General features: G+C 40.9%; 2 protein-coding genes across 4 annotated transcripts in view; one reads left to right on the forward strand and one right to left on the reverse strand.

The window, feature by feature from the left end:
• rftn2 (raftlin family member 2) overlaps positions 1-13,032 on the forward strand; it is a 20,388-nt gene extending 7,356 nt beyond the window's left edge. The window contains exons 2-9 of the mRNA XM_034885891.1: positions 3,410-3,590; positions 5,526-5,634; positions 6,671-6,845; positions 7,090-7,308; positions 9,038-9,144; positions 9,936-10,039; positions 10,271-10,352; positions 11,145-13,032. Coding sequence (XP_034741782.1) covers positions 3,410-3,590; positions 5,526-5,634; positions 6,671-6,845; positions 7,090-7,308; positions 9,038-9,144; positions 9,936-10,039; positions 10,271-10,352; positions 11,145-11,348 — 1,181 coding nt within the window. The 3' untranslated portion in view covers positions 11,349-13,032. The remainder of the gene's footprint in view (positions 1-3,409; positions 3,591-5,525; positions 5,635-6,670; positions 6,846-7,089; positions 7,309-9,037; positions 9,145-9,935; positions 10,040-10,270; positions 10,353-11,144) is intronic.
• A 246-nt stretch (positions 13,033-13,278) lies between these two features.
• LOC117953117 (MOB-like protein phocein) lies at positions 13,279-25,353 on the reverse strand. Of its 3 annotated transcripts, XM_034885911.1 has the most exons (9): positions 25,127-25,353; positions 22,121-22,276; positions 17,234-17,296; positions 17,030-17,130; positions 16,884-16,926; positions 16,383-16,469; positions 16,132-16,211; positions 15,255-15,366; positions 13,279-14,440 (listed from the first exon to the last, which is right to left on the reverse strand). In XM_034885911.1, the coding sequence occupies exons 1-9, from the start codon at positions 25,343-25,345 to the stop codon at positions 14,306-14,308; spliced, it is 996 nt and encodes a 331-aa protein (XP_034741802.1). In that variant the 5' UTR covers positions 25,346-25,353; the 3' UTR covers positions 13,279-14,305. The 3 variants fall into 3 exon arrangements, with proteins under 3 accessions (XP_034741802.1, XP_034741800.1, XP_034741801.1); XM_034885909.1 differs by lacking the exons at positions 22,121-22,276; positions 25,127-25,353 and adding an exon at positions 17,988-18,119; XM_034885910.1 differs by lacking the exons at positions 13,279-14,440; positions 15,255-15,366; positions 16,132-16,211; ... (2 more) ...; positions 17,030-17,130; positions 17,234-17,296 and adding exons at positions 21,021-21,235; positions 21,313-21,402 and having other exon boundaries at positions 25,127-25,330.
• Positions 25,354-25,429: the final 76 nt, after the last annotated feature.

Genomic DNA, 25,429 nt, shown 5'->3' on the forward strand with positions numbered 1-25,429 from the left:
GGGGGGGGGGGGCGGTGTGGACTGAAAGCAGAGGACGAGACGAACAACAAGGCTGCAACAAAAGCCTTTCTTGGAGGTGTGAGTGCATGACATCATGGTCCTCCTGGGAGCCATTATTTGCAGCGTGGAAACCTGTTTACTCAGCGTAACCCTTGAGACTTTGCGAGTGATCCACGTTTGACATACGTACCAGGCCCTGTTTTGTCTTTTTTTGTCTTTAAAGAAAAAGAAAGTTGTCCTAAAAGTCCACAGTGGAGCATCAACTTTGTCGACCAGCTGCAACATGTACATGTCCGTGTTAAATTTAAACTAAAGTGTCTGGAGTCAGTGGGGTCAGTGGGGTTTATAAAACCCACAGGAATGCCAGTTAACTGTAACTGTGTTCACCCGGCCCCGGCTTTAGTGGTTTCATTGAGGTTATGGTGGTCTTTAGTCTCATTATGGAGGCAGCCAGACAAACCATTCAGAGGCTGCAGTGATCTCAGCTGTGTGGACTGGTCTCCTCCATCTCTGGGGTGTTTGTCCGTGAGAATGTGGGGGGTTGTAGTGAGGAATGCTCTCACACACTCAACTTGAAATGCGTTAAATAGAGTGTGTGTGTGTGTGTGCGTGTGCGTGCATGCTTTTTCATGGGGCACATAGCCAATCCCCTCTGTGAACAGCCACTCTTTGTGGACACAGGAAGTATGGTGACGGTCACAGGGGTTTTCAGCCAGGGTTTTCAAGGAAAAACAAGACAAGACTCAACCAGCAACCGCTCCTGGAACGCTGCCTGTGTACTCGTTATACCCCTAGCTGGTGAGGAAATGGGTAACATGGGAACCAAATTGAGAGATGGGTAAACTAGATGACATTTCCAACCTTGTGATCTTTTTCTTTAGAGTACTGGCGGAGTGTATCCTTTCTTTGAGCCTGCTAAATCCTCCAAAGTTGTTGCATGTAGATCTTCATCTGTATCAAATCCACAGTGATAGACAGGCAAAACGGATCCATATATGGCTGTGGTATCCATTTTTAAGTGTGTATATATGTAGGCAATTAAAAATTACAAAAGCATCAAAATATGAACCCTCAGTGTCCAAAATTAGAACCAGCCACATGCTGATAAAATATGCAAGTGGGGGCGCCCGGATAGCCCAGTTGGTAGAGCGGGCGCCCATATTGTTGAGGTTTACTCCTCGACGCAGCGGGCCCGCGTTCAACTCCGACCTGCGACCCTTTTCTGCATGTCATTCCCACTCTCTCTCACCTTTCATGTATTCAGCTGTCCTGTCGAATAAAGGCCAAAAATGCCCCAAAAAGTATCTTAAAAAAATAAAAGAATGCTAGTGGCGGTTAGAGTTTGATCACTCACCAGCAAAAAAAACTGTGGTGAACTATTAAGTGGCTGGTAATATTTGAATAATCCCATTTGGCTGGCCCATAAGTTAATTTTGAACCCTGTCAACAATACATCAAAAAATAAAGTTGCAGGGGAATTTTCTTCTGGGAAACTATAATGAGCATTCTTAATTATTTTCCTACATTTTATAGATGATCAGACTAAATTTCAGTTTTTTTTTATTCATTCTGAATTTCTGAACTAATCCGCAAAGTCAACGGCGATTCTTGAGGTCTTGAACCAGGTTAGACATTTCATTCATTTCTCTCGATGATCGAGAGAGTAATGGATAATGAAAAGAATCAATGTGTGCAACCTTGTAATAATCAATTAAACAGAATATCACAGCAGCATGAAGATTACGCTCTACTGCCTTCTCTGTGTATCTCCTTTAAATACCTTCTTAAAATGTACTTTTAACCAAGAGCCTTTCCTGATTTGATTTGATCTTGAACCTCCTTTTAGTCATTTAAAATGTTTTTCTTTCTATTCTTACCTAAACTGTACTGACTTGTATGTTTTATTTGTAATGTGGAGTTTGAAAAGTGCTGTAAAAATAAAGAATATTATTAGTTATTATTTATTTGTGTGCGACAGTTTAGAGCCACACCCTAAGTAATGGACAGAAAACCACATCAGACATCACAACTGGGGGAGCAGAACTTAAAAATATGCATACAGAGCGTACAGTATATGTATTTATATATGTATATGTATGTATGTGTGTGTGTGTGTGTGTGTGTGTGTATATATATCCTTTACATAAGAGCGTGGTGAAGTGGTGTTTCCCTCAACATGCCTGGGTTTGTGGTTGTTATTTTTATGGCCGTCCCAGCTGGACTCAGGATATTAAAAATATCAGACCGAGCAGCAGACATTTTTAGTTTCTAGAAACATCTTCATGTTGCAAGAAGCTTGATGTAAAGGAGTTGGTGGTGACATGTCAGTTTCACACCGTGGGATTTGTTTTGACTATATAAGTGGAAGTATGTCTGAAAAATGGTTCCATATGTGTTAACTTACTAAAAATAGGACCTATTCTGATGCAAGGTGTGTGTGTGTGTGTGTGTGTGTGTGTGTGTGTGTGTGTGTGTGTGTGTGTGTGTGTGTGTGTGTGTGTGTGTGTGTGTGTGTGTGTGTGTGTGTGTGTGTGTGTGTGTGTGTGTGTGTGTGTGTGTGCTCCAGTAGCAACAGTGGAAAAGTGATGTTCAAGTGATTATACAGGAAAGGAAAGAAAACTTTCCCAGACAGTGTGCGTGATTTCTGGATGGTTGACCATGTGACAGGATACATTAACAAAAAAAAACACAGGTCTCATGTTTTATTGTAAATGTTCCGGATTTTTTTCCCACAGACTTAAATGTATTTGTCAATAATTTTAAGCAACAATGGCACGCATTTGCTGGGTCCAGCTTCTTAAATTTGAAGATTTTCTGCATTCCTTTTTTCATATACAGTATATCAACTGGATACCTTTTGTGTTTTGGGCTGATGGAATGGAGTAGGGAGAGGTTGGAGGGCTAAAAACAGGACAGCACATTAGGAGTTCATTGCAAAAGGGCAATGAATACATCATGCCACTATGCTTTATAACTATTTTGCACTTTTAACTAAATCCCAAAGTCAATTGTTGAAATAAAGTAACACTTAATCTGCTTTTATAGGCTGCCAAAGTAAGAAAACACCAACATTAAAATAACTCTTTAATATGTCAGTATAGCTGGTCAAATTATACAGGTGTTATCATAAACATATCTTAATAATTATGCAGCAAGCTAATTTTAAAAGCATACTGTAAAACAGTGATTGGGGCTGTAACTAAGGATTATTTGTCATTGTGAATAAATTGCTGGTTTTCTCAAATTATTGGATTTCTTTTGTCAATAAATTATAAAAAAAAAGAAAAAAGTTATGTCTTCAAATGTATTGTTTTTTTTATGACAAACAGCAAATGCTCCCATTTTAGAAGGTGAAATCTTTGGCATTCTGCTGACTTGTTTCCTACTGATCGTGTCTCTTTCTATGCAGGTTGCCGTCCTACGGTGCAGTATGTGTCTTCACTTTCCGAGCTGCCTCAGGCCCTGCAGCCATACTACACACAAGGCTACATCCTGGCCGCCCTGCACCCCATCATCCTGTCTGTGGGCCGAACCCGCTCACTACCCTTCAGCCTGCTCTACCGAGCCATCCTCGCCCGTCCCAGACCCAGGTAAACGAATCCTAACCCTCTTTTAAACTTAAAAGAAAGCTCTTATTTTAATACTTACCCTTTAAAACAACTCTTATTTTTGTAGGCTTTCTAAAAGAAATCCAGTACTGGATACATTCATCTTTTCGAGACTCTAAGATGCTTGAAAGTATTGAAATACTGAATACTTACGCTTTTGTAGGAAAAGTAAAATATTTTTGAATAGATTCGCGTGGTGCCAGGGACATATTAAACTGGATCATCTGCATACAAATTAACTTTAAAGTACCTTCTAGGACAAATAATGTTATGTAAGTATAATGTAAATGGTAGTGGACCAAGAATTGACCCCTGTGGAACCCCATTACTGATGATAATAGTCTGAGTTTTTCTTTCCAAGATAGACATGCATCATCTTGACCTTAACTGTAGTTAAAAGCTTTAGTGCATAACTTTTTGATATTAATGAACGTCCGTTACATTCAAGCCGTTGCCAAATGAGTTGCTACAAAGTTAATTGGAGACTAAGAGTGAAGATTATCATCTCCACACAACTCTCTCAGTTTTTTTCAGTATGACTATGTTCAGAAGATTGTGTCGTCCGGTGACTTTCACACGCAGAAACTCATGTGAAGATAATTACCTCTTTTGAAGAGTCCATCATGTTTTTTTTTTATTCTACGTGTCCTCCTTGGCTACTAGCAACTGCGTGGAAGGGGGGAGGGATGCGTGCGCGATTACGGAAGGCTTGTATCATGTGGATGCTGCAACAGTGTTGTTGTCATTATTTAGAAAATCTCATGGGGGCGACAGAAACTACGCACTATAGCTTTAAGTAATCTTAAGTATCAAATGCCTTTCAATAAAGAAGACTTTATACAGCGTGTGGCACACAAGCCTTCCCACTGTGCCCACATGTTCACCTCCATACTGTCTCGTAAAAAGATGAATGATGAATGAAGTCAGCTGCATATTTAATGCAGAGCTCTGGTAGGAGGTCAGACTGGCGTGCCTGGAGGAGACTATGTTGTGGTTTGACTTTATGTTTACCCAAATTTTATTGGCTAGAAATTCACCCAACAACAGGGCTCCCCCAGCAGCCAATGGAGTTGAAGTATCTCTGACGTTTGATTGGTTGGGATACTGTAACTGTAATGATCATTTTTATTTTATAAGATGGCAGTAGAGGTGAATTAATGATGTTAATGATGTGTTAAAAAAATGAACATTAGGGAAATTCCTTGCAGTATGCATGCAGTAATGAAAAGTGTTAACGTACTGGAAGTCAAGAACTGTACTCAAGTTTAATTTGTGAGGTATTTTACTTTCAATTTTATGCTATTTTTTACTTTTGTTCCACCACATCTCAGAGGGAAATGTTGTACTTATGGATTACAATTTTATAAACAAAACATATCATTAATTGAAGAAAAAGATATGGTCCCGTGCTATCGATTAAACTATCCAACAACATATAAAGTAGTTAAAATGTGTTCCACCTCCACTAGCTGTAAAATTAAAATTATGCTAAAAGTATCATATATATATATATATATATAATATTCCAATAATGTGATATTTATATTATTATTGTCTGAAAGGGAGCATTCTGCATTACTTGAGTGGAATCTGGAGTTTAAGTAGTATTTCTCCATCAACCTACTTTCATGTTTAAAGATGCAGTATGTTGTCTACGAACTGTTATCTCTTCAACTGGTGTTTACCCTCTGAGTGATTGCTGTGACGGTAGGTGTTAGCCACCTCCTGCTGAGCCTTTAAATGATTGATGTGTTGTCGTCTCCAGCTTTGTGACAATTACAAGTGAACTATGAACCCTCCAGCTGGACACTCCAGAAACTACCCACTGACCTGTCCATGTCAAACACAGTTACTGCTCAACATGTCTCACTGGCTGTCTAATGGTTGTTTTCCTCTGTCTACGTGTGGTGTTTTCAGTAAGCAGCTGGCGTCCATGTGTTACAGCGTGCCGTTGTTGAAGGTGGAGGAGTGGCCGTTACCTGGAGAGTCGCTGACAGGCGACACGGTCAGAGCGCTCATCGACAGGGTCAGTGATATTTACTGGAACTCAGTCGGCCCTCAAATATTTAAATACATGAGGGAGCTTAATGTTAATGTTTCTCTAGTCCAGTGGTTCACAACTGGGGGAGGGGGGGGTCAGCTGCCGCCTCCAAGGGGATCCAAAGATAAAACAGAGGGTTACCAGATGATTGATTTAAGCATTTAACCCTTGTGTTGTCTTCCCGTCAAAATAGAAAATCAACACTTTTGTAGATGCTTTTTATCAATGTTTTTAACTTATTCTTACGTTTTTGCCCCTTTTTTCACAACTTTTTTCAATGTTTGTCACTTTTGACGTTTAACACTACGTAACACTAACTTATTCACTTTAGTTTTACAGGTATTTTTGGAATTATGGTCAGTAAACCTAATTTTTAGCATTTTTAGAGAGTATTTTTAGTTAGAAAAGCAGAAATTAGGAATTATTTTGACTAAAGATAAAAGGAGTGTATGTTGATGGATAATCACAAACTGGAATATGTCAACATTTACTCAATGCTATTTTAAAACCAGTTCAATGTTTTTTCAAATGCTATAAAATTAAATGAGACACCCCAAAATTAATGAAAGTAGAGAGTTGTACTTGCCATAGCGCGTTGTGTGGAATCAGTCATGTTATTTTGGGGAATAAGAAATGGGTAGTTAAAAAGAACATTGATATAGGAAAACGGGTCAATTTGACCTGAGGACAACATGAGGGTTAAAAAAGAATCTATGTACCTTTGTTCCTTCAGGCGTCTAAAATCCTTCAAATATATGAAATACTGAATACTTTACCATTTGCAGGCCTCTAAATGAATACTTACATATTTTATATATAATAGGGTAATACCGGATATTCTTTTCTTTTTTAAGGTGCTTCAAAAAAGCAAAATACTACAAACGTTCAACCTTTCAGGCCTCTAAAAACATGTAAACTACCACCTCCTGTGTGGTGTTAAGAATATCAGCGTTGTTTTATTGTATAGACTATATAAGCTAGATAGTTTCAGTGTGTCTGACTCTGTTTGTGTGTCTGGCAGGTGAACAGCAGTGCTCGGGGGGGCGTTCGATTCGTTGCCTCGGTCCTGCAGCAGGTGAGCGGGATCACCAACGGCCGAGTGCACAGTCCCAAGAGAGGCTGCCGCTCGCCTCCACGCAGCCCTCCGCGTACTCCGCCTGGAGACAGAGAGCTGGAGGAAAACACCTACAGTCCTGGTGAGGACTCACATTTACACTCCTTTATTAATACTACAGTACAAGTACCTCCAAATTTATTATATCTATTTATCAGCGTAAGGTTGGCTACATGAAACAACAAAGGTATAAAATAAAAAATATATATAATGAGGATGTGTGGACTTGTACGTGTCAGTGGTTATGAAACAAAATTAGATACAGTCCAGATCAGTCCAGACAGTAAAGTACCAAATGTATTTCTCCTGATCCTCCCTCCTTCCAGACTTGAGGTTGCTGGTCTTCTTCCACTCCTGGGCCCCGGGCTGTGCTCCTCTGGACTCCCTTGCCTGTCAGTACCACCAGGGGGCGCTCTCCATGCGCGTCTCCAGGAAAGGTCAGGTGGTCAGCTCCCTGGAAGCTGATTGGCTGGAGCTGACTGCCGCCTACTACCGCAAAGGCTGGTCGTTGGTTGACTCCTTCGTCTACTGGGACACACCCAAAGGTTGGTTTTGTGTTGGTCTCGCATCTCCAGACCTTCCTCCACATCGCTGCAGAGGAGGGTCTAACTAGTCCAGACAGCATTCCGGGATGGGATAAAAACGTGCTCTGGTTTTTTGGCATTTCTTTAAACCAACCACAGTGGCTAAGCCCTGGTTATTACCCTCTGAGATGTAGTGGAGTAGAAGAATAAAGTAGCATAAAAATGGAAATACTCAAGTAAAGTACCTCTTAAATGGGTACTTAACTGCTGATGTGATGCTATGTGCATGCATTCATGAAAAGGAAATCCACATGTCGAAGTGCATTTCAGTGTATTTCTTTCTTTTACCCATCCATCCGTCTTTGTCCGCGTATCCGTTATCGTGTCGCGGGGTGAGCAGCTCCAGCAGGGGACCTCAAACTTCCTTTTCCCGTGCCACATTAACCAGCTCCGACTGGGGGATTCCAAGGCGTTCCCAGGCCAGGTTGGAGATATAATCCCTCTACCTAGTCCTGGACCAGCTGGATGTGCCTGGAACACCTCCTTAGGGAGGCATCCTTACCAGATGCCCGAACCACCTCAACTGGCTCCTTACGACACGATGGAGCAGCGGCTCTACTCCGAGCTCCTCTCGGATGACTGAGCTTCTCACCCTGTCTCTAAGGGAGACGCCAGCCCCCCTCCTGAGGAAACCCGTTCGGCCGCTTGTACCCTGGATCTCGTTCTTTCAGTCATGACCCAGCCTTCATGACCATAGGTGAGGGGACAAACACGGACCAGTAGATCGAGAGCTTTGCCTTGTGTCTCAGCTCTCTTTTCATCACGACGTAATACAGCGATTCTCCGACCAATCTCCTGCTCCATTGTCCCCTCACTTGCGAACAAGACCCCAAGATATTTGAACTCCTTCACTTGGGGTAAGGACTCATTCCCTACATGGAGTAGGCACTCCATCGGTTTCCTGCTGAGAACTATGGCCTCAGATTTGGAGGTGCTGATCCTCATCCCAGCCGCTTTACACTCGGCTGTGAACCGATCCAGTGAGTGCTGAAGGTCACCGACCGATGAGGCCATCAGGACCACATCATCTGCAAAAAGCAGCGATGAGATCCGCATTGTTCCTCTTCAAACCGAGGTTTGACTATCGGCCGAACCCTCTTTTACTTTACCAGTGAGGCTGAGAAGTGTGATACCCCTGTAACACAGTCTCTGGTTCCCCTTTTTGAAGAGGGGAACCACCACCACCACCCCGGTCCGCCGCTCCTTAGGCACTGCAATGTTGAAGAGGTGTGTTTTTATTTAGACAATTCAAATCTGTAAATGATGGGAGTGAAGAAAAAGAAGTTTAAAGGTTTGAGAGCAACTTTACCTTTTCCATTTTTATCTTTTTATCATAAAACAGTGATTTGCAAATACTCAGAAACTCAGTCACTTCCTGTTAAGGCTGTGGTCCGCCCCCCTTCTCTCTCCCGCTACATCTATATTTGGAGCCGTCTTCCCGACCTAACTTACTTCCTGTTCCTCTGCGGAGTAGCAGACATCATCTGTAGGCCTCTGAGTCCTAAATATAATATAATACATACACACACACACACACACACACACACACACACACACACACACACACACACACACTTTTCTAAAAACTGTGTCAACCAATGACATCATCTCATCCTCATGTTTTCTGTGTGTGTGTGTGTGTGTGTGTGTGTGTGTGTGTGTGTGTGTGTGTGTGTGTGTGTGTTTTTAGGTGAGCCGGTGCCCAGATCACTGGAGGGATTGTTCGTGTATGAAGAGAGAAGCACCTCTTCACCGGCCAATGACACCATCGTCGTGGAGCAGTGGACTGTCATCGAGGTGTGTGTGTGTGTGTGAGAGAGAGAGAGAGAGAACGCCTTATAATGATCGTGCATTACCTCATTCCGACGAAAGCAACGTGATATGAAATTTAATATTGGCCAAGCGGTATGTAATTTCTAGCAGGGTGAGAGGGCAGCAAGTCGTATGGAAAGGGTCAGTTCACCCAAATTACACATCAAAAACTACTTAAACTATGTTTTTATTCACACACACACACACAATATGTCGGGAGGTTTTGAGAGCTCTGCCACACCACAAACAACTTTCATTCACCTCTCATGTACACATCTTATAAACCTCACCAAACCGTCTCTATGCATGGCTACAGTGGGTACTAGAGGGCTAAGTGCTGATTCAGATGTTGTTAAAGGTACGAGTGAGACAATGAAATACTCTTATCCTCCAGCTACAATATCACATGATGGCAGCGCCCGCATCCGGGATATTTTGGCTTCACTTTTGCACAGTCCATCTTTAACCACCAGTGCATTAAAGAGCCAGCGCCATTCAGATAAATCAGAAGGCTGCATTTTGTTTTCACACAGTGCTCACTAGTCGAAAACACCTTCTTTTTTGTGTGAAAACTGACCCTTCTCATTGTTTTACAATACCGGCTCCCTAAAAAACACGAAACCAAGCCCGGTGAGTTCACTAACTGTACTTTGGTTTACTTTCATCAAGATTGATGACTGGTTATGAGCCACATATTATGGTATCTCTTCCTTCTTCAACTGCTGGAGTTTCTGTCAGGTGCCTCTTATGTATTTAGATGTTGTGTTTACTCTCAGGGCTCCAATGTGAAAACGGACTACGGGCCTCTGCTTCACACTCTGGCTGAGTTTGGTTGGCTGCTCACATGTGTGCTGCCCACTCCCATCATCCGTCACGACAGGTAGATGTAATACCTCATTCAGTCTGCGCTAAAATACTCATATTACCATACTATTTAGTATGCCCGAAGACAACGTGTCCCATATGTCCCAACACATTCCAGGATGTCGGACTGCATCTGGTTGCAAAGTATGCAATGTGGAACTCAGTCTGCTCTGTACTTCTTTTTAAGCCTTCTCTGTACGCTAACCCTGTGTCTGTGTGTGTGTTATGTGTGTGTTTGTGTGTGTAGTGATGGGAATCTTGCCACAAAGCAGGTTGTGTTTCTCCAGCGGCCGGTCAGAAGTCCGGCAGCAGGACAACCAAGGAACCAGGTGAGAGGAGGAGAGGCGTGATTGACATAGAGTAGACATTATTTTACACCTTTTTTATATAGTCTGGGTCAATGGAAGTCGCTAAGGGAAACAGCAACAGACTTCGAGCAAGCAAGCTCCTTGCTGAAAATGTCAGGTTTTAAAGAGATTTTGGATCGTGCAAAAAGGCAGGCCTGCTTGGTTCTTTTTGGGAATGACTGTATAGATGTACAAAGAATAAGTTGAATTGTAAAGATTTACAAAGAACATATGGAATTTATGGCATTTACCCAGAACTGGGATGTTTTGGGACCGATTGGCTGGCATTATGGCATCAAAAGTCAAAGATTGACAGATGGCGATCCTTCTATCCATCTGTCAGGCCGGAGTTGCAGGGCTAGGTTATTTAAGTGGTTACACTGCACCCTGGTGGACAGGGTGGAGGTTGCAGTTAGTTTGCTGTGGCCTAATGAAGGTTAATAAAGTTGCCCTTACTATTTGAATCTCTTCTTAAAAAAAGTTAAAAGTAATGTTTCTGCTGCCAAAGCTAAGGTTAGAAGAACGTAGAGTTGTGTAATGGTAGACAGCCAATCACAGACATTGTTAGATCTTGGTATAAGCATGCTGCACGCTGATTGGATGAGATTTACTCCTCAGGGATTGAAATCTGGTATTGAATGACAAGGTATTTTTTTCCTCATACTTCATAATAAGAAGGCAATTCGGTCAGTACCTAAAAAGTATTGAATTCGAGACCCAGCCCGACGTGATTTCACCTATCGCCTGTCTCTGTGTCCCCTCCCTGTCCTCCAGGCTTTGTCTATGCACAGCGACGTGTCCAGTCGCTCTGTGAGTCGGGCGGTCAGCAGCCCCGTCCCTCCAGAGGAGCTGTCTCCGACCGCCGGAGGCATCGGGGGCTTCCCGGTGTTCGGAGGGGGGTACCCCGGCGCCCTGTCCCACCTGGAGGAAGGCGGCTTCGAGCAGGAGGAGGGGAAAGCTGAAGTCACCTGTATGTGAGCAGGACGGGAGCAGGACTACAGTTAAGGGTTTAAAACGTTGTTGGATTACAGAAGGAAGGTCCACAGACTGGTTGACTGGGCCATCCTGTTCGCGACACCCTTCTTTTTAACAGAGACTTTAATGTGGAAGAACTCAGCACTTTGGAATATGTTTTTAATGAAGCCATAATGAGAATGAGGTATTATTTAGATCTATGTCTGAATGGTTAGAGAGATTTATTGGGGGGGAGAACACGTCCATGGGAGACACTTTCCACATTTTAAATCCATTTCGAGGGATTTGCACCCTGTGATCGGTTCAGGTGCTGATGGGGAAATGGTCACGATACTATAAAAACTGATTTCTGCACATTTTGGCAACAACACTGGTGGTGAAATGAGGGAAAGGGGCTCTTCTTTCTTTTACGACCCAGCTCACACGTCTTTATATTTGGATTTCTTTCACAGTCAAACACATTTTAATTTCCCCTTATCTCTTCTCAACCCCCTTTCTTTTATTTATTTTTTTACACCTTCCACACCTCTTACCTTCTTGTATGACACAGCTCCTCGCTCCTCTCGCGCAGACCGAAGCAGGTTGGGAATACTTATCAGGGAGACTGTCGCAGTTTCCCTGTTTATTTTGGTACTGACAGTAGTACTGCCGGAGTCATAGTACTTTTGTACAGATAACCGGATTTCTCTGAGGAGGGTCTGGAGGATTTTACACTTGTGGTGATAGGGGCCGTGATTAACTTGGAACTTAACATTTCCTATCAGTGTGTTTAATCTGACTGCTGTCATTTAATAATCATTCTGGAAATGGTTGTGTCTGTTATTTAATATTTGATCAGCCATAATATGATTTTTCTTCAGTAAAATTGCAAATTGCTGCTTTAGAGGTTATATGGTACTGGCAATACACACCTGCTACTTTCTCTGTTATGGATTAAGTTCTTCAGAGACGTTATTACATTAAAACAATGATTACTGTGTCTTTATTTCAAGTGAAACTCCACCGATTTTACATCAAAGTCTGTGTGCAGGTCTTAAGGAAGTACTACCACGTATGTGGAAAAAGGTTGTATGAAGCATCGGTTGGGTCTGAAGACTACAGGTTTGAAAAGGAGTGATCCTACCAGACATTCACTGCTCCTCGCATAATAACACACACCTGAATCTGTGACCCAACCGTTAGCGGACATGTTGGATTGTGGGTAATGTAGGTGACAGGTTTTGATAAGGAAAAGAATACGTGGAATAAAAAAAGCACTATATCTGGTTCTGCTGCATCGATTTTTATACCTTTTTTTTTTTAATAATGAAACCATCCATTAAGAGTCTGAAAATGTAGGAGTGCAAATGTTAAATCGGTGGATTCCTCTTTCACTGCTATGAAAGACATAAGGTTTGTTTTTTTAAGAGGACAATGCTGTTGTATATATCTTAGAATTGTGCAAATTGGGATTCTAATTGTGATGCATGTTTTTTTGCATTTTGGGGGATCAAATGTTTTGAAAGTACAGTTTAATGTCCAGTGATGTATACACCGCCCACAATTTGAATCATGTATGTTTTAAATGTATTTAGCTCCACAAACTCCCCATTAGGGTTTACTAAATGTCAGTATTAATATTGCAACCTTTCCTTTTTTGGAGAGTTGTACATTTTGATTCCTCTTTTATTGTATTAAACAGTTATTTTCATGCTTTGAAAGTCATGTTGCAGTAACAGTATTTTCAATATACCCCTCCCCTCATGCTTCCTCGGTGGGAGGGGCTAAGTAACAAGAAGGTAGGCCAGTAGAGGACTTGAGGGACATTTTAGTGACAGATGTAGCGTAGGACTCATTCCAGTCTTGATTAATCCTGACATGAACGTAAGTTTTAAGTTTCACACCACAGTTTGCAAGAAACACTGAATAACATTAAAATGTCCAGACAACCAGATGAATATAGGTCTTTTTTATTAACAGACATGAAAATGTCGACAGTAACAAAAGTTTAGTCCATTTAAAAAAAAAAAGTGGGTTTGGATCGACAAGACTCCTCCCACAAAATAACTTAATGGGGGGAGGGAAAAAGGGAGGTTGTGCTCAGATACGTAAATGTAGCTGATATTTCATCCTTTCCTTGTATTTACTCAAATATTTAAGTAAAAACTGGCTTACAGCCAGACATGGTTTCTATAATGTCCAGGAAAAAGGGAACATCAGGCCCATTTTACACAGCATTAAAATAAGGGGCATGTCACAAAGCAGGATCAGAGTTAGCCAACAAGCCTTTCCTAAATTCTCAGAAACATAAGTTCAGAGGCCAAAGAGAAAGAATATCTGACTGCTAGTACACTTACAAAGCTAGAGATTAAGTTTGTCTTTGTTCACTACCACGCAAGCCACACACATTTGTGTTTTCATAGCATTTCTAAGTCAGCAGGCTAATTTAGAGATCCATTTCATGGGACAACCCCCCAAAAACAGGCAACACAAAGCCAATAGAGAACAGAAGCAGACACAAAAAAAGTGAAGCACCATCAGAAAACATGATAGGGAATTAAGAGATTGGGGAGTGGGGGGTTATGTACAGAGGGAGGGGGGAGGCTGTCAGTGTTTGCCTTTGTCAACAATACCGGTCACCATGATTACATTTTTGCAAATCCAGCTGCTTAAAGACTAAAAGGAAAAGTGATTTCCCCTAAAAGGAGTAGTGTGGGAGCGGGGCTGTACCCAGAGACACACGGTGTGAATCTGAATAAACGAGTGTGAATAGGATAGAAAACGGCATCTTGTCCTGCAGGCATGGCTTAACTCTGCTCCCGCTATTCTTAAACCCTTACTTCCTTTGAGACAGACACAGGTGACAAGGGTGGAGGGGACATTGACAGTGATACTAGACAGTAGCCTTAATACACTGTAGTGTGTGTGTGTGTGTGTTTTATGTGTGTGTGTGTCTCCCTTTATGGCAGCAGCTTGTATCTTTAGGCCTCGCTCTCCCCAGCTGACGAGGTGTTCTGCACTTCCTCCTCCAGAATGGGCACGATCAGGTTGTCCTTGGACATCAGGTTGTACTTCATTACGAAGCGCGTGAACCGGTGACAAAGGAACGTTTCGTTCTGAACACAAGAACACGTCACAACAAATTATCTCCTGCATCGCGGCTCTAGGGAAGGTTTAAAAAAAATAAATAAGACTTACATAAAGATCTAGTTTAGAAAGTCATACCCGATAATGGCTGTTGAATGTGTTTTGTGGGATATTATTTACTAGCAGGAGCATTATAGTCCTTTTTATAGAGTTTGCACTTTGAGAGTAATTGTACCTAAAAACTAGGCCAGAGCCAAACACTGAACATTCAGGGCTCAGTCCAGACCTAAGGGGGTCAGGGGGCATGCTCCATTTACAGCAGACATTTGCACTTTTTCTTTTCAAGCCCTTTCATAAAAGAATGCCAAAAATCTGTACGTAAGACTTATCCCGTCAACATCGGGTTTTGTATCTAATTGTCAGCTAAGCTGTTTAATCATCCTGAAACCAGAAAACAAGATATGTTGAGAATGACTTATTTTCACTCCCGCCACCTAAAGTGAGGCAAGAATTGTCTGATGTTACGCAGTGTAGGTAGGAATTTGGCATGAACAGTAACAGCATTACCAATTTTGAAACCTATTTTTTAGGAGATCAACTATTTGGCCAGTAATAGAACTTTAGTGGCATTGATTAGCCCCTCTAGTAGGAGAGACTGAGGGAAAATGACATAAAAGTTCAAGTTATTTTAAAACCCCAAAAGATTCTGGGCTTTTGAGAAAACCTTTGGGCGTAAATCCCCAGAAGCCTCCCTCCCTCTCTCCCATTCCACCTCCGCCTTCAAACAGTCAAGAACACAGATAAAAGTTTTTTGGTACATACGATATTTCCAGTGAAACTTACCTCATACTTATCAAATATCTGGCGGTGATGGAAGTAGGCATGAGAGAATATCCTATAGATGCGACGACAGACCGAGCCTAGTTTGGCCACTGACGACTCCTTGATGCTCACCCTACAAACACAAATCGACAAAGGAAGTTGTGTGAAAACTTAATTAACTAAAGGCAACAGTGCTTCCTTATAGCAATTAAAACTAAAGGCGTCTGTTATTTGAAGCAGTTTGCTTCAAATAAAGTTTTTTTTCATGTTCATTGATCACTGAGTAGCGTGCAGGGTGATGACAAGGTATGCGCAAATTTAGCTCTTTTTTTTTTTTTTACTACTTCTGTCACTTTTCATGTGAACTGAGGGATCCAGCATTTTCATTTGTACGATTTATTGTTGGTCGCCACTCACTTTGACAGCAAGCATGTCGTAGTGAGCACTTGTTGTGATGAGCTTACGGAGAACCAGCAGCTCCCATTGGCTTTACAGAACTTTGTAGTGAGATCCGGCTCATTGCTTGGCTGTTCTGGTTGACTCTCAGAGTGCAGTTTACAGAGTAAAAGCTCTAAAACCCACTGTACTCTAGCTGCTGAGCAGCAGACAGACACCGTTAGAGACTGGCTGGTGAACAGAGCGGAGCATATAGCAGCTAAAGACACATTTCCCTCGGGAGATGGAGGCCAGTACACGTGAAAGTGGTCGCTTGTAGGGATAAAACCTACAAAGAATTATCAGCTAAATCTGCAGCTTTTTACAAATTTAAAAGGAATCGAATAATGGACTTACACTGATCAGATAGACAAAAAAAACACGACTGCCTATGTTGTGTTTCCACTGCCCCCAAGTGGCCATCATTTGTTTTGTTATTGCATGTTTAAGGAAGATGACTGACCTGCTGGGAAAGTATTTGTTGCTATTGAGAAGACAGGCAGCTCCGTCCAGCGTGTGCCTGGTGTAATCAATGGCAGGGCACTGAGGACGCAGTAGCACAAAAACACACACATAAGGTTCTGTTTTACTTTGCACAGAGGCAGAGACAAATAAATCGTGCTTAGGGACTCCTGCATAGAGAGGAAAAACATTCAGCTTAAAAGCGTTAATGTCACACAAGTGAGCTTTGAGTAAACCACAGTCCCGACTCACCTCTTTGGGGGTCTTGTGGGCAGCACATAAAAAGATCCACTGCTCTGTGGCGGTCATCTGGGTGCAGGTGTCTGGGTGGCACTCACTCTAAAGGAGGAGAGACAGGCATCACTGCAGCTGGCGTTACGTTGATACCAAGTCATATTGAACATACCTTAAACCACTCTTCACGAGGAAGGACTTCCCTGTTTATTCAACTCTTTCATCCTTTTTGATATCGGACATGATACCTTGGACTTTAGCAAATTTGATTCAATCTACAAACGCTGAAATGTACTAATTAATCTGCTCAAGAAATGGCGATGATTTTGGTGTATGTTCCTTTTATAAAAAGGTAAACTAATGGCTCTTTTTTCGAAATGTTTGTTCCTTTAAAACTTTGAATTGCATCTTAATCAGATCTTTGCTTTCGGTACAAGACTGAGATCAAATCCTTTAATCTAAGCAACCTTAAACATCAGTAAATAAAAATGTGTACTTCTTGTGAGCTCGATAACTTACCTGCAGTTTTACGGCTAGTCCATTGAGCTCCAGGCAGAACTGCCTGCAGAAAGGTCAGAACACGAGCATAACACATGTTTTCTTTTATTATACTGTTGTTGACTTTATGTGCCCAAAGTATTTTGTGTTAAACTTTTCCAACATACCTGAGGTGTTCATACTTCCACACTCCCTCATCCTGACCCTCCGGAGGCTCCAGGATTTTGTCAATGTTGGAGCAATCTGATCTAATGTTCTGCTGAATATACTGAAACAGAACCATCACGCAACATATTTTAGTTGAGACCCACACACAGCCACAGCACACATGCCCTCCGTACACGGACACACACACACGGACACACACATACCTGTTGGACAGCCAGAGTGCTGTCCATCTCCTCAAATGACTCATCCGGCCAGTTGTAGAAATCCTATTCACGGAGGGAGGATATTTTTAGTCTACACTCGAAGTGGACATTGTAGCATATAAATGCTAACTACACAGCTAGTTGTCATCTGACGTTAACTAACAGCCCTCACGTCATAATAACACATGACAAATGACATATGACGGCAGAGAAGCTAACGCTGGGTAGCTGGAGTCTAAAGTTTGGTTGAAAGCAAATCTCTGCTCTGAGAATATTGTATTGTCAAAGTAAAGAGCCATTTGTTTTTCTACATTATTAGCCACACAGCTGCGAAGCTAATATGACGCTAGCTAGTTAAATAACGTCAGCTGGGGTGCGACTGCTTCCTGCATCAGCTAGAGATTATTTACGCTAGGTGATAAATTAGCCATGTTTGAGAATATTGTGCGAACTTCATTCAACAAATTGTCTCTCTGATCATTTAAGCAACAATGATTATGCCAGGAAGCTCCAAAATTTAGAGGAAGCCCCCATAGTTAACGTTACTCCAGGAACTAGACGGAAGCAACAGCTAACGTTAGGTAGCTAGCCATTTCTAGGTCAGGCCCTTCTTCCTAGCTACATGTTGTCTGCGAGCTAAATTGTCGACAAAACACGTAAAGTCAAACAACGCGATTTAAATGAGCCAGCACCACGGAGTCGTGCGGAGATTTTTGCAGTGATGGTTAAGTGTTCCCCCTGGGTAAAAACGCACCTTTGCCTTGGTTCCAGGCCGATTCCTCCTGAGAACTGCAGTACCCTCCGCCATGACCATCTCGACAGAATACCCGGATGTTCGTCCGCCGCTGTGTTGTAGCAGCGGACTAGGATACGAGACATGGACCGATATGGACCGATACGGAGCTCTCGATATGTAACGTTACAGTCTGATATGAACACGAAGAAAGATATTAGTGAGATTGAGACTCGACATTGAATATTATTAAAGTCCATTTCCTACAATTTGATAGAAAAAAAGATCTTGTAAGTCATTTTGATGAGAAACTTTCTCAAAATAATGATGTTTTTTTTTTCCTCAAAATAATGATAGTCTCTCTAATTAGATACCAAGTCATTATTTTCAGATATCTTTATTTAAAGAAACTTTCTCTTTATTTTACAAAACTATATCATTATTTTTGAGATAGTAGCCTACATCATTAATTTTCATCACATTACATCTTTAAATAATTGTTCATTTCTTATACTGAACACGCATTGTTATCTGCTTTTGTAGTTTATCTGTTTTTTACTGCTTTTTAATTTTTAATTTATTACACTAAATTGTAACCTTTAATGTATTTTACCTGTTTTTTTATTTTCTTTTAATCATTTTTATGTAAAGCACTTTGAATTGCCCTGTTGCTGAATTGTGCTCTCCAAACAAAGCTGCCCTGTCTTGCCTTCATTTAAAATATGACTTAAGTAAAAGTATGTGAAGGCTAGGCCTATAGTAAGGAAAATGTACTTAAAGCATTCAGAGTAAAGTGTAAATGCAGAAAACCTTCCCCTGTAGTATGCTATAAATACATATTACATCATAAGATTATTATTATTCATTCATTAATGTAAAAACAGGATTTTACTGTTGCAGGTGCTTGAGCTGGAGCTCATTTGAACTAATAAGTAGGCTACAGCACTTGAGTGAATAAATGCAACTGGTAACACAGTGTTACATTTATTTTCCCCTTCACTTCCAAACAGTATTGTATTTCTTATTATGCATTGTTGTTCCACTGTGTAATGACACGATGACACACTTTGTGTTAACATGGAGATTCTGCTTTCTCAACTGTCTTTGATAGATTAAACCGATCCCAGAGGCAGCTTCAGTAATAACCAATACAGATAGATGAAACTGATCCCAGAGGCAGCTTCAGTAATAACCAATACAGATAGATGAAACTGATCCCAGAGGCAGCTTCAGTAATAACCAATACAGATAGATTAAACCGATCCCAGAGGCAGCTTCAGTAATAACCAATGCAGATAGATAAAACCGAACCGAGAGGCAGCTTCAGTAATAACCAATGCAGATAGATGAAACGGATCCAAGAGGCAGCTTCAGTAATAACCAATACATCACCAAACCCCACTGATTGAATGAAAAAGGAGCCCAACAGAAGGTTTTTGCCCTGGGGGGCTCCAGACAGGTTAATCCAGGACTGTTAGTTTACTAAACAGTTAAAACTGGCTCCACTTCAAGCTGCAACAGGAAATACTGCTTCAACATGAATGCATCAGTAAATCATTAACATAATACACAATAAACAAATTACAGTATATGAAAGCCATTTATAGGTATATAGTTATTGTTGGATTGTTTACCTTACTCAAAAACATTTTTAATATAAGTATGTACAGTAGTTACTTATATTTGCTGCTGCTGTGACACTGCAATTTTCCAATTTGGAAACAATGAAGTCTATCAAATCTTTTTATATATTCTGTTACATATCTATCTCATGCGATACCTACACTAATATTTTTATATTTGATATTGTAACTTTATATTACTGTTCTATAAAGTATATTGCTGTTTTCCCTAGCTTTGTGATAAGTTAAAATAGACTATTAATCCCACACTGGTGAAGAAAAATGACATACATCAGAATAACACCAATACACAACAAATGAACAGAAAGTAGGCTTATTATAAGAAATAGAATTAGTTATAATACAAACATATTTACACTATAAACACCCTTATGTAAACAGACAGTGTATATACACAGAGTGGAAGACTTAGCTGCACGTATTTAATGGAGGGTTTAACCCCACTCTTTTGCATTTTTACTTCATTTTGGACCAGTTTTTTTACCATCTGTGTTTAAAATGTTGAAAAGGTTAAAGCAGGTGATACATAACTAACTCAAAAAAGCTTACACTACAATAATTAGATCTGAGATAAGTAATTTCATTTTTCATTAAATCAGCTTATGGTGCATCTGAGCTTTATAATGGTATGGAAAGCCCCGTTATGATCAGGTTTCTCTGATTTTTGCATCATATTCTTTTATGTTACTTTTCTATGTTATAGCAGACACTGAGCACCATTACTTATGAATTAGTCGGGTGCACACTGGTAACTTGACTTGCTGACTCTTCTATTAATCACACTACTGTCAATTTACTTTGGTTTTTTCATCTCCATATGCTCTTATTTAGGGTCTATTTACATTATTTTAGTTTTATACATCGTTTATTTGTTTTAGTTTCTCCATTTTTCACGGTCCTCACGCTGCTGCAACAGCTGTATTTCCCTTCTGTGGATCAATAAGTTTCTTACTTTGGTAATTTATGTCCATAAATTGACAACATTTAAATATGGTTTGAATGTATTTTATTTGTATGTTAGTACTAGAATATAATCAGTAGTTCAGCATTAACAGTCCTCTTTACAAAATCAAATTGTCACCAAATTTGCACTTTATTTCATAGCAGAAGTTAAGCATAAAAACTGTTGTCAGCCTTTAGTTTAAGTTCTTTTTTTAAATTAGAAAGATTAAGTGAGATCAAGTGGGTTTATCTTCCACTAAATCCCCAGATTGAATGTGGTGTAGGGCAAGTCACGTGCTCATGTTCTGTTTGAGGTTGTTTTCTCTTAAGTGTTAAAGTTAAAAGGGACTACGTTCCATTCCCTGCAGATGGCTGTGGGACATAGTCAAAGGCTACAGAAAAAGCTTACTTTGGCATATTTAAATTACAAGTTTACTCAATATAAACTGCTAAAGAAATGCAGAAATCATGAGACAAAATTCAACACTTCACTTTTATTATTGTTACCAAATGTGATTAGAATTATTTACAATTGCAATAGAAAAAGAAAAGAAACAGACATGAAAGAAGCAACTTAATTCCTTCTCTCCAGGTATAGATGACAGGATCTACAGCAACAACAAAAATGAAGACTCATTCCACGTATTTACCGAGGATATCACCATCCCGGAACAGGAAATAGTCCTAGAGGATAGAATAACAACATGACACAAGGTACAAGAGGAAACATCTCAAATGATTCAGATGAAAAGCTACTGCACCTTGTCTTCCAGACTGACTTTAGTTCCCCCGTACTCGGGTAGGAGTACTTTCTCTCCAACCTTCACGCTGACTGGCAGCACGTGCCCTTTCTACAAGAAAAACATTCAAAACAAGAAGTGTTACCCGTAGAGCTTAATACTATAAAAACTATAAAACTCTACATTCCTCATACTGACTGATGTCATGAAACCGTGCATTTATGACCCTCCAATTCGTAGGCCATTATTAGCGTTTTATGAAGATGCATGCTCGCTTTTTAGCGTGTAAATCAATGCTCTATTGACTTACATTTACTGCGTGTGAATTTATGCCGTAGCGAGTAGTATGACACAGGACTTTCAGCCAGGAGACCAGGGATTGTGTCCCGCTTGTTACGTTTCTTAAACTCAACCATCGCTTTCTTCTTTTCCTAAAACACGTTCTCGTGATAACACAGCAAGTGGCGTATATGTGTACGCCCGCTGTATACAGCGTAGACATACGCGCGGGTTGCTCAAATTGTCTGCAGATAACACGGCACTTGGCTTAGGACAGTTGGCGTGTATGTTTACGCAAAGTCATGATGCCATGTTGCCTCATAGCAGATGTAACAATATCTCTGTTTAGCCAGGAAATAAGCTCCAATACCCAGGGCGAAGCAAAAACTCCTGGGCCCTGTAGAAATGCATTCTGAGGGCTCCTACCCACATCCACAGCTATTCATTCAAGCATCTTTTTGGGCCCTCCTCACATAAGGGCCCTGGGTACTCAGTCCCCTTTCCACCCCCAGTCCAACCCCCCTGCCATGCCAGGCTGAGGTAGTCTTACCTGATTGACAGAGCCAGGACCTACTGCCACCACTGTGGCCTGCAGCACTTTGCCTTGAGCCTTCTCTGGCAGCATGATGCCGCCCTTTGTTACCGTCTCTGCGACCAAGCGCTCCACCAGCACCCGGTCGAACAAGGGGAGGAATTTCCTGAAGGCCTGTCAGTGACCAAAAAGAGGAAAATATCAGCAAATACAATCAATTATATTTAGGGTTGAGCGGCGGTGCGAGCGTCACATAAATGGCTTGTTTGTGTGACTCCCCCAATGTAGCACAATTAGACTTTATCCTTCATAGATCAACATTCTGTACGGCACTTGAAGGCAACTTCACTTCAGGGAGAACGGGAGAAAGAACGCTACCAACACCAGACACATAAGCCTTTATTTGCTGTAAGAACTCAATAATACCACAAGGGGGCTGTCTTGAGTCTGAGCTTGTGTTACACAAACCTAAAGACAGTGGACCCCGGGCCACATTGAATTTAAAGTGGCTTTTACAACAAGCACATGCTGATGAAATACGATCTCTGTGATTTCTATGTGCAGCCTAATAGCAAAGCATACGGCTTGACAACGCTTACTGAACCACAGGCTCAGGGTGTAGGTTAAATGTTTTGAGATACAAAACAGGCTGGTTTAAATACAGAAATGATTAATCAGCGGTTGTGGCTGATCTGTTGGGAAAGGGGGAGAGAAGTAAAGAGAGAAGGAGGAGGAGGGGGCGAGGGGGGAGGGGAGAGTCTACAGAGAGCTTAATGAAAGACCGTGTCTCAACAATGAATTGGAAGTTTCTCGACAGAGGCAACCTTTGTAAAGTCAATTATTGCGAAATTCAAGCGTAACCAAAGTCAGCATTTATTCATCATGTTTAAATAGTTCAGGAAAAGAACAAGTAACAAGCAGCGGTTGAATGAGGGAGGACACGACTTCAAACACCAGCTGCCAGCATGTCTGAGAGCAGCAGATGCACGAGTGACCTTGTGTGAAGGTCGTTTGGGGAACGAGGTGGTGGGGGGGGGACTGTTTGTTGAACGATCAGTCAGTAAGACAGTCAAAGAGGGTAGAGTTGCGTATTCATTGTGACAGATTAACCCGGGGCAGGGGAGGACAAGGATAAAATACTTTATACGCCAATGTAGAATCAGTGGAATGTTTTTAGGAAATCGGCCACAGTTGGTATGTCCAGTTACAAACAACATCAAACTGTGATAAAGAGCCTTGACTGGGGTTGAAAACGTCCTCCTGGTTTTTAACGTGAAGGTCAACTTCTCCAGTTTTCCAGAAGGTTCTCTCTGCAGTATTTTCTGAGGTTGCATAAGATGGGTTTAACTGCCAGCTAATTATCAAGCCAGTGTTTCACCATATTGATATCAATGAGCATTATAATCTACTGAGCAGCACAAACTGCAGATATTTTTATTTTTTTTTATTTAAAAGCTGCACATACCAACATTAGGAGTAGGATTTTCACGGAGCGTTATTGCTAGATATACGTCAAGAACTAGCTGCTTTTAGGGCTTCTTTTTTAAATCCCCTTTATATGTTGCCATTATATTCACTGTTTGTAAATTTAATGGTACTGTTCTGTAAGAGTCCACATTCCTCACAACATCAATATAACAAAACCAGGTTATTTTACAAACTAATCATGTATTAGCATGTACAGTTTACACATGTACAGTTTCTTAGCCCAGATAAGTTACCATAGAAAGACTTACTTCTATGTCAAGAGGGCTCGGTTAAAGAAAAAAATAAATAAATAGATTCTCCAATTCAAATCAATTGTTCATTTGTTTAAGTGACATGGATGTATCTCACATTGTTAGGCCTGTTAAGTAAAAATTTAACAGGACTAATGTGTGTGTGTGTGTGTGTGTGGGGGGGGTCCTTTCTTACTGTAAAAATTACCTGGTGAATTATAACATCAGTTATTTGATTTGCTTGTACAACTTCCAGCAGAAGTTGTCTGAGAATCTCTTTTGTAGCCAAGCAAAATTGACACTGTAACTGAAATGTTGTTAATCTAAATCGATACAAAAATCTTAACCAATCTGGACCTTGTGATTTGTAAATTAAATAGATTTGGGATATCATTGTCGATACCCAGCCATAGTTAAGAGTGTCTCTATCTATGGTTATCTCTTTCTACCTCTTACTGTACATTCTACTACTTTTATGTTTATTCTATATTTTACTGTTGGTTATTCCATACAATACTGTTTCTTTGCAATGTGATTAAATGGTAAACAGCATTTCGTTTTAGTATTTTGACTCTGAGAGGACAATAAAGCTGAATGACTAATAATCTAACCTATAGCGTGCACTGAGAGGCCGTGAGGTCAGAGTCTACGTAACGGAAGCAGGAAATGGTTTAAACGAGCATGCAATTCATGTTTTTCACTGACCAAGGGCACACATAGTGCAATATGACAGATTCCTCTTACTAACAAGTTATAATAGGACAGTTTAAAAGACGATAACACCGAATTAGTTTGAATGTTGGTCTGTGTGTTCAATCACGAACACTTCATTCCTCCACATGTGTCTGCTGCTCCAGTGATGAATGAATGAATGAATGTCAGTATTAGTTGCATGATTAGCAACCGTTGTACTAATACATTTTCTACACAGTATCCCAGGTCTCGCGTTAAATGATACGAAAACCAACTAAGCAAGGGAGCAGATTTATGCGTTAGCTGACAAACAGTTTGTACCTTTAGCTGCAATTGCAAACGTTTAATCAACGCACGTTTGTCTCCTGATGTTTTACAGTGTATGATAAAAATAAACATGGCTGTGTTTAGCAAATGTCTCCTTCTCACCTGTCTTTTCAAGTGCTTGACCTTGTGATTCGATGTTAGAGATAGCTTACACAACATTAGCTAGCTACATGCTAACGATAACCTAGCAGTCGTGTGCAGCCTGCTGCTTCATCCTGTATTTTAATGTGGTTCTGTCCTTGGTGTTAATTATAAATACCGACCGTTTTGGGACAAAGTATCTTACCATTTCTGGATGTGTGAGAGGGCTGGAAGTCGACGTCAAGCTTCTGCACCACGGTTTCTTCTTTAACTGACACACTGGAGGGGGGGATCTCTGCTGCTCTCTCCACGTGAAATACCCAACGCATGCGCAGTACCTGCTTGGAACTTGAGTGCAGATTCTTTGCCTTCCAGAATATTCTAGAACACCTAACGAAAAGACAAAAACACGTATTACATTCATAAATGTTATTTAATGAGATTCAAATGCGTTGTAAAACTGCTTTTGAAGGGGTTTCTCTCTTATTCGTATATTTCAAGTCAGAGC

This window comes from Etheostoma cragini, chromosome 11, assembly GCF_013103735.1.
Source record: "Etheostoma cragini isolate CJK2018 chromosome 11, CSU_Ecrag_1.0, whole genome shotgun sequence".
In the NCBI taxonomy this organism is placed as follows: Eukaryota; Metazoa; Chordata; class Actinopteri; order Perciformes; family Percidae; genus Etheostoma; species Etheostoma cragini.